The 10,457-nt window shown below is 37.3% G+C and overlaps 1 protein-coding gene across 4 annotated transcripts in view; it reads right to left on the bottom strand.

Moving 5' to 3' along the window:
* Nucleotides 1–5,124: 5,124 nt before the first annotated feature.
* ZRANB3 (zinc finger RANBP2-type containing 3) overlaps nucleotides 5,125–10,457 on the bottom strand; it is a 285,930-nt gene continuing 280,597 nt past the window's right edge. For 3 of the 4 annotated variants that reach the window (XM_061135065.1, XM_061135066.1, XM_061135063.1), the window contains exons 20-21: nucleotides 8,438–8,569; nucleotides 5,127–6,244 (exon numbers count right to left, since the gene is read on the bottom strand). In XM_061135065.1, coding sequence (XP_060991048.1) covers nucleotides 6,146–6,244; nucleotides 8,438–8,569 — 231 coding nt within the window. In that variant the 3' untranslated portion in view covers nucleotides 5,127–6,145. Of the gene's footprint in view, nucleotides 6,245–8,437; nucleotides 8,570–10,457 lie in introns of all 4 variants that reach the window. The other variant, XM_061135064.1, reaches the window with a different exon arrangement.

Here is a 10,457-nt window from a genome sequence, read left to right as displayed (position 1 = left end):
TAAAAATAAATGGAAAAAAAAAACTAAAAAAAAAATGCAGTTCTGTCTTGCTCATTCAGCAACATTATAAACAGCTTTTCTTGAAGCAGTTGGGGTTCACAGGTCGATCCCCACAAACAGAGAAAGATCTTCAGGGTTGTAAAGGGAAGCTGAGCTGCTACCAGCATTGTTCTTCAGAAGTAGTGGGCTCCTTGCTATATTGAGTGTGAAAGTCTTGCTACTTCTGAAATGGAAGGCAGTCCCAGTGACTTGTGCAGACTCCAGCCCCTTCTGGAACCATTCATCTTGAAGATACAAGTCATTCATGTCTCATTTCATTTTAGTCTTTCCTATTTTTTCCTTACTTAGCTTAGCTAAAGGATGGTCAGTTTTGTTTATCTTTTTAAAAAAACAGTTACTTTTGTTGATCCTTTCTGATCTATATTTCATTAATATCTTTTCTGATTTTTATTAATTCCTTCCTTCTGTTAATTTTTGGACTTAATTTGTTCTTTTATAAGAGATTAAAATAAATAAACAACCTAACCTTACACCTAGTTTTTGTAAGAGATTAAAAATAAACAACCTAACCTTACACCTAGGTTAGGTTGTTTATTTATTTTAATCTCTTACTATACGAATTTTTGCTGTAAGCTTTCCTCTGAGAACTGCTTTTGCTGCATCCTACAGTATTCGGTATGTTGCATTTTCCTTTGCACTGAAATAATTTTTCATTTCCAGTTTTGTTTCTTCTTTGACCCAGGGTTTGTTTAGAAGTGTGTTTTTAGTTTCCACATATGTATAGATATTCTCACTTTTCTCTTCTTTTCTTGTTTCATTTTATTGTGTTCAGAAAAAACAGCTTGATGATCTGTCATAAACTTGCTAAAATTTTTGTGTCGTCTATCTTGTGATCTATCCTAGATGATGTTCCACGTGCACTTGAGAAGAATGTGTATTCTGCTGCTGTTGGATAGAATGTTCTGTATATCTGTTAAGTCACTTTGTTCTAACATGTAGTTCAATTCCAACATTTCCTTTTGATTTTCTGTGTGGATGGTCTATCCATTGGTGATAGAGAGGTACTGAAGTCCCCTACAATTACTGCATTGTTGTCTGTTTCTCCCTTAATATCTCTTATTATTTGCTAATATATTTTGGTGTTGGGGAGTTGGGAGCCTATCTGTTTACAATATTGTATTTTCTTTTTAAATTATTTTATTGAAGTATAGTTAATTTTCAATGTTGTTAGTGATTCAGCAAAATGTTTCAGTTATCCAGACACATTCTTAATATGTGTTGTGCTTCGTTGCTCAGTCGTGTCCAACTTTGCGACCCCAAGGACTGCAGCCGCCAGGCTCCTCTGTCCATGGGGTTTCTCTAGGCAAGAATACTGGGGTGGGTTACCATGCCGTCCTCTGGGGGATCTTCCCACCCAGGAATCGAACCATGGTCTCGTGCATTGCAGGTGGATTCTTTACCAGCTGAGCTGCCAAGGAAGCCCATATTCTTAATATATGATATATATATATATACTTTTTCAGATTCTTTTCCATTACATGTTGTTATGAGATATTAAACGTAGTTCCCTGTGCTATACAGTAGGTCCTTGTTGTTTACCTATTTTATACATAGCCGTGTGTATATGTTAATCCCAAACTCCTAATTTATCTCCTCCCACTCCCCACTGTGCCCTGTGGCAACCATAAGTTTGTTTTCTGTATCTGTGAGTCTATTTCTGTTTTGTAAATAAGTTCATTTGTATTATTTTTTTTTAATATTCCACAAATAAGTGATATCATGATATTTGTCTTTGTCTAACTTACTTCACTTAACATGATAATCTCTATGTCAATCCATGTTGCTGCAGATAAAATTATTTTATTCCTTTTTATGGCTTAGTAACAGTCTTTGTATATATATATTTACCACATCTTCTTTACCCATCCGTCAATGGACATTTAGGTTGCCTACATGTCTTGGATATTGTAAATAGTGTTGCTGTGAACACTGAGGTATATGTATATTTTTCAAATTAGAGTTTGTCTTTTCCAGATGTATGTCCAGGAGTGGGTCTAGATATTACAGTAACTCTGTTTTTAGTTTAAGGAGACTTCATACTGTTTTTCACAGGGGTTGTAACAATTACATTACAACTAACAGTGTAAGAGGGTTCTTTTTCTCCTCACTCTCATCAGCATTTACTATTCACTATTTGTAGACTTTTTGGTGATGGTCATTCTGACCAGTCTGAGGTGATACCTCTTTGTAGTTTTGATTTCCATTTCTCTAATAATGAGCAGTCTTGAGCATCTACCTTTTCGTGTGCCTGTTGGCCATCTGTATGTTTTCTTTGGAGAAATCTCTCTTTAGGTCTTCTGCCCATTTTTTGACTGGGTTTTTATTTTTCTTTCATATTAAGGTATATGACTGTTTGTCTATTTTGGAAATTAATCCCTTGCTGGTCGCATCATTTGCAGATATTTTCTGCCAGCCTATAGGTTGTCTCTTTTTGTTTTGTTTATGGCTTCCTTTGCTATGCAAAATCTTTCTAAAATTTTTTTTAAATTTTTTATTGGCATATAGATGCTTTAAAATGTTGTTAGTTTCTGCTGTCAGCAAAGTGAACCAGCTAGATGTATACACACACATATCACCCCATCTTTTAATTTGCTTCCCACTTAGGTCACCACAGAGCATTGAGTTTCCTGTGCTATATATGTTAGTAATGTGTTTTATACATAGCAGTGTACACATGTCAATCCCAATTTCCCAGTTCATTCCACCATCTCCCCCCCCACCGGCTACACCCCTCATATCCATACATCCATAAATAAGAAAATAATGCCATTTGCAATAACATGGATGGACTTAGATTATCATACTAAGTGAAATAAGATAAAGACATATCATATGATATCACTCTATGTGGAATCTAATTTAAAAAAATTATACAACTGAACTTATTTACAAAATAGAAACAGATTTACAGATATAAAAAATAAATTTATAGTTACCAAAAGGAAAATGTGGGAGCAGGGATAAATCAGGAGCTTGGGATTAACATACAGTATATATAAGATTAACATACTACTATATATAAGATAGATAACCAAACAAGGACCTAGTGTATATAGCACAGGGAACTCAGTATTATGTGATAACCTATATAAGAATCTGAAAAAGAATGAAAATATATATGTATATGTATAACTGAATCACTTTGTTGTACATCTGAGACTAACGACGTTGTAAATCAACTACAGTCCAATAAAATTAAAAAAATAGACCCACCTACCTATGGTCAATTAATCTGTGACAAGCAGGAGAAGAATTTACATTGGAGAAAGGCTTTTCATTAAGGGGTGCTAGAAAAACTACATGTAAGAGTGAAATTTGAGCCCACTGTAACACCATACGCAAAAAAAAACTCAAAATGGACCAAAGACCTAAATGCAAGGCTAGATACTATAACATTCTTAGAGAAAACATAGGGCAATTTTTGATATAAATTGCAGCAGTATCTTTTTTGATCTACCTCCTAGGGTAATAACAATTAAAAATAGGACCTAATTAAACCTAAAATCTTTTGCATAGCATAGAAAAGTGAAAGTGAAGTCGCCTCCGACTCTTAGCGACCCCGTGGACCGCAGCCTACCAGGCTCCTCCATCCATGGGATTTTCCAGGCAAGAGTAGTGGAGTGGGGTGCCATTGTTTAAAAAAGGAAAAGACAACCCTCAGAATGGGAAAAAAAATTTGCAAATGAAGTAACTGACAAGGGCTTAATCTCCAGGATATACACACAGCTCATATAACTTGATATTGAAAAAACAACCCAATCAAAAAATGGGCAGAAAAATGGTATGTTTGTTCTACTTTCTCAAGATTGCTCTGGCTATTGGTTCCATACACATTTTAGGATTTTTTTTTTCCATTTCTTTGAAAATGCCACTGGAATTTTGATAGGGATGATTGCACTGAATCTATAGATTGCTTCAGGTAGTATGGCTATTTTAACAATATTAACTTTTCTGATCCAGGAACATGGAATTTCTTCCATTTGTTTGTGTCTTCTTCACTTTCTTTCACCAAAGACTTGTAGTTTCAGTGTACAAAGCTTTCATCTCCTTGCTTAAATACATCCTGAATGAGTGAGTGAAAGTCACTCAGTTGTGTCCGACTCTTTACAACCCTGTGGACTGTAGCCCACCAGGCTCCTTTGTCCATGGAGTCCTTCAGGCAAGAATACTGGAATGAGTTGCCATTTCCTTCTCTAGGGGATCTTCCCAATCTAAGGACTGAACCCAGGTCTCCTGCATTGTAGGCAGAGTCTTTACCTTCTGAGCCACTAGGGAAGCCCTATTTATAACTTTTTTGATGCCCTTATAGCATTTTTACCTGGAATTTTGAAATCTGGCAAGGAGAGAAATGATCTTCAAGGGTCATTTCACCTCCAACTCTCATATAGTTCCCACACTGAGAATTTTCTCCCTGGAATTACCACTTTAGTTTGATCTAAAGAGCAAGCTCCACTCAAATCTGACCTGCTTAGACCAGTCTCACTTGCAAATATCTCATGCTGGAGGGAAAGTAGCGTGCTGGCTTCTCAGCTCTCAACTGTGAGGGATCCTTGGTTACCCTGGCAATGAGGCAGAAAACTGCAAAGAGCCTGACCAGCAAAGCAGAAAGAGGCCAAAGAAAGCCCAACTAATTTTAAAAATGAACTGTAAAGTTTGATCTCATACAAGGGGCTTCCCAGGTGGTGCAGGTAAAAAAATCTGCCTGCCAATGCAGCAGGCGCAAGAGACATGGGTCAGGAGACGTTTGATCCCTGGGTCAGGAAGCCCTGGAGAAATGGAATGGCAACTCAATCCAGTATTCTTGCCTGGAAAATTCCATGGACAGAGCAGCCTGGCAGGCTACAGTTCACAGGATCACAGAGAGTCAGACACAACTGAAAACACATGTTACATCATGTCAATGAAATATTGTAAACTTAAAAAAAACTCTGGAAGAGTTTGATTGTATAATATTTATAAAAATATATGTTGTGAAATACCAGCTACTAATTAAAACTAAAGAGTACTCAAACTAATGTTACATCCAAACAGTATTTGCAAACAGGCCTTTTGTGAATGTAGTTCTTCCTTGACTTTGTGAGTTCTGATGTATTGATTCTGATTCTCTCATGATTCTGATGTATTACCAGATTATGTCTTAGTTTTCTTTCATCATCACTCTTTTATGTCTATCAATTACATTTTAATGTTACCCTTGCACTTTTTAAATATTTATCTCCATCTGATCATACTTTAGAAAAAGTGTTTTATCATCATCATCCCTTTTAAAAGAGATTTCCGGAATACCCTTTTAATAAAATAGGACTTTAAAACCAGAAAATGATAACCTTGAGACAAAGAATGCTTTGACAGTAAGCCTAGTTTTATGCATTAAGACAAATTAAAAAATGAAGTTTAAATGGCATTTTGGTTTTTTTAAAACATGTTTTAACAGTTACGTCAGCCAGAATCCCTGAATTGTCCACAAACATCATGGGTCCAGTTAGGTTATTTTCAAAAGCATCTTTTCAATAAAGACAACTGGCTAAGAAATAAAACGAAGACAACACTCAAAATATGCACCCCAGGTTCATTTTGGAGGCATTTCGTGAACAAGAATCTCTCTTGCATACTAAGCAAGGAGGTCATGATTGGTCTAGAATTCCTGAATAATGATGATTTGCCTCCACAAAATTTCCCTTATGGCTTTACAATGTTACATTTGGGCATATAGCAGTCCATGATCAATACTAACCCAGAAGCATTTTTCAAGTAATTCAGAGTATATTTTTCAAAAGCAATCTATGCATAATACAGTGATTAAGGTATAGTCAGGGGAAACTGAAAGCTTAACAAACCCTTACTGAAATATAATGGAGTCTGCATGATATCAAGAAGATCATAGAAATATTTAGTATTGTATTTCAGTTTGTTAAGTACTTCCAAAAAGTATTAACGCTAAAAGCATTTAACATGAAAAGGGAAGATGAATTCTTGATTTGTGTTTTGAAAATTTTCACTTTTAAAATATTAGACAAGCACAAAAAAAATTTGGTGACTTCTCCACATATAAACCATATGTCATTCATTTAAAAATGTTTATGCTTCATTTCTTTACCAAAAATCGTGTGATGTCTGATCCATGTTTTGATGCTAGAGATTGTCTTCTCACCTGGCTTCTTTCCTTGGCTTGACGGGCAGTTCTCTAAAAGTTAAAAAAAGTAATGCATGTATACACATGTTAGAATTAAAGTATCGGCTACAGCAACTCAAAAACTCTGTTAATTCTGAAAAAAAAAAAAAATACATTATCACCACACTCGTGTCCCAGTGCTTTGCCCTTAGTGGCGTTACTAAGCCAATAACTCTGAGGTCTAGGTGTGTGCAGGGCCTGCCCACCTCCTGTTCTCTGGCCTTGAAAGCCTGTCCCAACCTAACAGCCAAGCCAATGCAAAAAAAAAAAAATGAGATAGAACAGGATTCTTTTGCTAATATAAACATTTTTCATGAGACTCTGAAACGGTGATTACAGAAGAAGGCACAGCATTCTCTTTTGCTGTATCTTAACTTTCTTACAGATCTTGACTGTGCTAACAGTTTGCACAGTTAAGAAATCAGATAACCTTTTGCCCAACTGAAGTCCATGTATGTGTGAAGTTATCCAGGTACAAGGGGTAAGGAGAGGAAAGAAAGGTTAAAACTAAAACCAAAACAAAGCCCTTCTTATGACATGATCCTATTTATGTAAAACTTATTTACATAATTTTTACATAATAAAATTTGTGAATAAATTGAGGAATCTGAAATATTAAAAAGAGGCTAAGAAAGTGCTCCTATGATATGAATGCTGGCAAAGGATCTGAATAATTCTCAAAATGTAAATACAGTTGATTAGCATTTTTACAAATATCAGGGTCTTTAAAATAAAGCCTCTAGGTTAGCAATTTGAAAGCAATAAAAAATATGTTTCTGAAAAAGATTTTTTTCCCTCTTACCTAACCTATTTTTAAAAAATTACAAGTAAACAAAATAATAATTCTTTCACCACAGCAGCAATACCAGTGCAGTTAAGCAGGCACTTTTCACCGCCAGGATCGAAGGAGCATACCTGAGTACAATCCTTTGGGAAACAGCATGGAGGGAATTCATCTCCTGCAGTCTCAAAACTTGACTCAATTATTTTATAACTGAGAATCTATCTTAAGGAACAACCTCGAAATGTAAAAAATAGTTTGTATACAAAAAAATGTGGTTGGCAGCATTGTGTATATGAACCAAAGAATGTAAACAACTTCAGTGTTCATCAGTATGGGAGTGGCGTAATTAACCACAGTAGAGATGTGTTCAATAGAATGATATGCAGCCATTTTAGATGATAAACACTGAATGCTTATCACGGGAACATGGGAAAATGCTTAAATTTTGCCATAAGTGGAAAAAAAAGTTGGGTACAAAGTTGCATATTAAATGTATGCTGCTTTCTAAGATTATATCTTAACAGGTAGATCCTGTGACCTTTTGCTGAACTACTTGTTAAAAATTCATCCTAGTTGACAGACCATATTATGCTACTCTTTTCCTTTAGATTTAAGCCCTAGGTAATTGCTCCAAGATGTACCAGGTTTCATATTTAGGTCAACAGTGTAATGCCTGTATGTGGGACTGAGTTGGTCCTGCTACTGCTAACTGCTACTGCTAAGTCACTTCAGTCGTGCCCACTCTGTGGGATCCCGTCCCTGGGATTCTCCAGGCAAGAACACGGGAGTGGGCTGCCATTTCCTTCTCCAATGCATAAAAGTGAGACATGAAAGTGAAGTCGCTCAGCCATGTCCGACTCTTCGCGACCCCATAAAAGTGAGAAGTGAAAGTGAAGTCGCTCAGCCATGTCCGACTCTTCGTGACCCCATGGACTGCAGCCTACCAGGCTCCTCCGTCTATGGGATTTTCCAGGCAAGAGTACTGGAGTGGGGTGCCATTGCCTTCTCCAGAGTTGGTCCTAGAGATAATTTATTCATGTTCTCAGATATTTTAGGACATATTTAGCTGCAGATGCAAACATATGCCACTGTCCCAATTCACTGAACTTCTAGTTTGAGGGTCTGGGTCTTTTCAAAACTGTGCAATACGTAAGTTGTATTCATTTTCTTCTAAGTAGTGGTGAAAATTTCCTGGTCCTAGAATAAATCGAAAGGAAAGCAGTTTCTTTTTCATCTGTGACTGAGAACTTGCATAGACCTCAAGAAAAAACTCCAGTGGTTGGTAAAATGAAAAGAATAAAACACATCTCAGATCCCAGACCAGGAGACAGAGCCACCAGTGTAATCCTCCACATGTGAATGCACAGTTTCCAATGAGCTGTCTTAGGATGGAGTCAGATGTGTCTGCAGGCGTCACTGACCTCTCTGTGGCAGACTGTGCAAAGGGTCTGCAGGTTGTCCAGGGAGCACTGCCCTCCCCCACCAGACACGGGCCGGATGTGGTCCACCTGCCAGAAGTGCCCTTCCCCTGGGCTTCTCATCATTTCATTAAGCTGTAATAAGAACACAGCATCAGCAATTTTCAACATACACTGTGGGAACTGCTGGTTCCGAATTGTGCCGTCATGTTTACACAGCAGAATCACAGGGCCATACATTAGGGTGGTTTTTTATAGCTTTTATTGTGAGTAGGAAAAACCCTCTACGTTAGCAATTTGAAAGTAATAAAAAAATATGTCTCTGAAAAAGGTGTTTTTCCCCCCCTTACCTAAACCCATTTTGAAAAAATTACAAGCAAGTATAAAACACCAAGCCTCCTGACAGACTGGGAAAAATCAGTTGCTTATGCACCTTTGAACTAGTTTATATAGTTACGAAAACAAAACTGATAAAAGATTAGAAATGGAAAACTTCTGAGTATTACTGAACTCAGCCTTTAATTGTTGACCTAAATGCATTCGTACCTGTACCAGTGACGTTTAATAGTGATCATCTAGAACTTTTGTGATTACCTGAGAACCTCCTAAGTTATATGGACTGGAATCAAATTTCTAGAACAAATCTCTGTAACTTGAATATTTAGAATAAACAAAGATATTCATTTAAAGTAGACACTACCTAGGCCAGTCCTTGTAGACACACTTTATATTTAACCAGTGATGACTGACATTTAATTGGTATTATTTTAGCATTTGATCTGAGGTCACAGTTCACAGCATAGCTGTGTAAATAGAGTGGTTTAAATGGGACAAAGATTAGTGTGAAAGTGGTTTTCGTTTCCTTGGTCTTGAACAAGGAAGACTCTATAATCAACTTCATGGCTGCTGGCCATGGGAATCTGTGACACATCTCTGAAGTGCTTTAGGAAAGTTGTCAGGCCCACAGAGCACGGGGACCTTAACAGTGTCTGGCCCGAGAGCGCAGCCCTAGGAGGCAGCAGACTGAAGCAGTAAATGGTCTACCTGAACTCCACTGTAGATGGGCTGAACTTCTGTCTTCTATACTGAACTTCCCGTCTTCGGTTAGAAGATATATATTGACTTTTATTTTTGAGGTTGGCATTGTTAGAGGCAATGTCATATGGCAGCCTTGTGCATAAAGCAAGTGGCATACTCTCAGGGAATAAACACCCATTTTGGTCGTCTCGCTTGTAACCAAATCTTTTGTGCTGAGCAGTCTCCGCTGTGACATTTTGTGATCCAGAAGGTGCTTCTTTATTCTTCCCAAGAATTCGAAATCACTTGGGGCCAGCTTTCTATGTTCTAAAGTCACCTCTGGAAAGAAGCACCCCCTCTCCCCCTGGTCAACCCCATCTGTGCCCTGGGCACTGCTTATTCTCTAAGCGCTCCTCTTCTAGATGTATGCTACATTACTTCTGCATTCTTGGACAGATTGCCTTCCAGATGTCCATGAGTCATTTTTCTGTGTGTCTTCTGGAAGTCTCCACATGGAGGCAGCAGACAGTAGCTGGAGTCTGGCTGATGTCTCTGGGATGGGTGTCACACGCCGCTCACCAACTAGACTAGAAGATCTTTCAAGAGCTCTGGATAACGTTAGGGGAATAGTGTATTTCCCTACCTCTGAAAGTCATGCTACTTCATCTTTGCAGAAATGCTTATTAGTTAATTCAGCAATACTAAATAAAGAAAACTGTAAGATTTTTGCTGGAATTTATCCAATATTTTTGTAGAGTCACTTTTAAAAACGAAGCATACTACAAATTTATACATTTTGCTCTAGTTTGAAGTTTAGAGGTGCTTGGATCACAACATTGGAAACCCAACTGAATTTTGGGAGTCAAAGTGATACTGAGAATACTGTGCTGGGAAGAGTATTTTATCATAAATTACATTTTACAGGGGAATAAACAAATATAAGTTTCCTTTGCATTGTAATGAACTACATTTTAGGGATTATCTGTTTACCCCTTGTCACTCAATA

Source organism: Dama dama, chromosome 33 (assembly GCF_033118175.1).
Source record: "Dama dama isolate Ldn47 chromosome 33, ASM3311817v1, whole genome shotgun sequence".
Lineage (NCBI taxonomy): Eukaryota > Metazoa > Chordata > Mammalia > Artiodactyla > Cervidae > Dama > Dama dama.
The sequence above is the reverse complement of the archived record's forward strand: the minus strand, read 5'-3'. Positions and strand labels throughout refer to the sequence as shown.